Source organism: Haplochromis burtoni, unplaced genomic scaffold (assembly GCF_018398535.1).
Source record: "Haplochromis burtoni strain Fernald_Lab_line unplaced genomic scaffold, NCSU_Asbu1 Contig_1376, whole genome shotgun sequence".
Lineage (NCBI taxonomy): Eukaryota > Metazoa > Chordata > Actinopteri > Cichliformes > Cichlidae > Haplochromis > Haplochromis burtoni.
In genome coordinates this window covers 39,764-41,624 of record NW_024583737.1, presented here as the reverse complement: position 1 = coordinate 41,624, position 1,861 = coordinate 39,764, and the positions used below count along the sequence as shown (strand labels likewise).

Here is a 1,861-nt window from a genome sequence, read left to right as displayed (position 1 = left end):
GTTTTATGACAAGATGGATGCTGTCATTATATTTTAGTATAGTGTTTGAGTTAAGGAGAATAAAAGAATATTTAACATTAATTGTACCAATGCTGTTGTGTACGAAGCACAAATTAATTTAAGTTTTAATTTATGAATTTTTGAGTACATGGTGTACTAGGTTGTAATTGCATAGAAATACGTTTATGGATATAAAGAACTATATTCAATGAGTTACAGTGAAAAGAAGTGCTTGGAAATAGTAATATAAACAGAAATTTCAATTTTTCTATTAACGGAAAATATCAGTTAATGATACAGAAAATATACTGTGAATAAACGGAATTTTCTGTTTTATAGCTGAAGGAAATGTCCGTAAATAGTACAGAGAGTATACTGTAAATCTACAGAATTTTCCGTTTTATCATTTACAGAAAGGTCCGTCAAACCTCCGTAAAAAAACAGAAAATGTACTGGCAGAAAATTACCAGGACATTTTCTGTTTTTCTACGGAATATTTTTTTACAGTGTGGATTTCATGTAATATGTCGGTGCTGAGGTGTGACAAACAACCTTGTCTCTATGTGTGTAGGGTGTACCCCACCTCTCGCCCTATGGTGGCTGGGATAGGCTCCAGCCCCTCCTGCGACGCCGGCAAGGATAAGAGGAAGAGAATGGATGGATGACGGTGATGCAACAACATATATTTATGGTTACTTTAATGTTATCATATTTTCCTCTGTATGGAAACAAGTCTACTGATACAACTACAATAACATCTGCTTGTCAAAGCTGGACCCGTCTCACCAACAGGGAACCACAGCTTAAGATGATTTGACATCAGACTGAGGAATGTCAAATGAAACTTGGATTTCTCTCTCTCACACACACACACACGCACACACGCGCACACACATACATACACACACACGCACACACACACACACGCACACACACACACACACACAGAGCAGCAGCACTGACCTCTGACTTTCAGATTCACTTGTTTCCTCAGCAGGACGTTTCCCTCCCTGCTGTAGACGGTGCAGGTGTAGGGGCCTCTGTCCCAGTCTGTGGGGTGTTTCAGGGTCAGACTGTAGTCTCATTTTTTTTATAGCAGGTGTTCAGTTATCTCTGTTCAGTTATATCTGAGGTCTCGTGTTTTCACCCACTTTTCATTCATCTCTGTTCGGTCTCTGTAACGGTGGTACTGTCCTTCTTGCTGTATAGGGCCGTTCTGATGCACGTGGACCTTCATATTTGAACTGTCCTTCCACTCAACTTTAGGGTTTTTAGGGAGGCGAACTGTGGTTTTGCAGGGCAGCTGGATAGACTCCACCCCTGAATCCACCTCCACCTTGGGGACTGGGAGGACAACACAGCACAAAATGAGCTGAACAGACAGCAGCAGCACTGAGCACATTTTCTTTGACTGGATGAAAATAAAACAAAATGTCTGACTGGTTCCACTTTGCTAAACAGAGACAGTGTTGTCTTTAGCAGCAGTACAGCTGACTGCTTCTTTAAGAATTCAGTGTTACTGTCACATGTCCAGAGTCAAAGCTTTATTTCAAAGAGATGCAAGATGTTCACCACAGGAACGCTAAACTTGTTACCTGAGGGGTGTCCTATGAAGCACATTCAACACATCATATAAAACCAAAAAGCACAATCAGAGATCATCTTCATCAGGGTGGTGACGATGGAGCTGGAACACTTTAAATGTGAGCCATAAAAACATGATACTCTACAAGTGCATTCAGCTCTGACACTGTCACATCATGAAGGAGACGTGGAAATCACTTTGTTACACAAATCAAAGTCAAATCAGTTCTATTGATGGAATATTGTGTGATCAATAGACTGATCAGTTTCTAATCTG

The 1,861-nt window shown here is 40.4% G+C and overlaps 1 protein-coding gene across 1 annotated transcript in view; it reads right to left on the bottom strand.

The window, feature by feature from the left end:
* Positions 1-1,117: 1,117 nt before the first annotated feature.
* The window catches only part of LOC102290825, a 7,518-nt gene continuing 6,774 nt past the window's right edge, over positions 1,118-1,861 (bottom strand). Inside the window, exon 5 of the mRNA XM_042216935.1 lies at positions 1,118-1,344. Coding sequence (XP_042072869.1) covers positions 1,118-1,344 — 227 coding nt within the window. The remainder of the gene's footprint in view (positions 1,345-1,861) is intronic.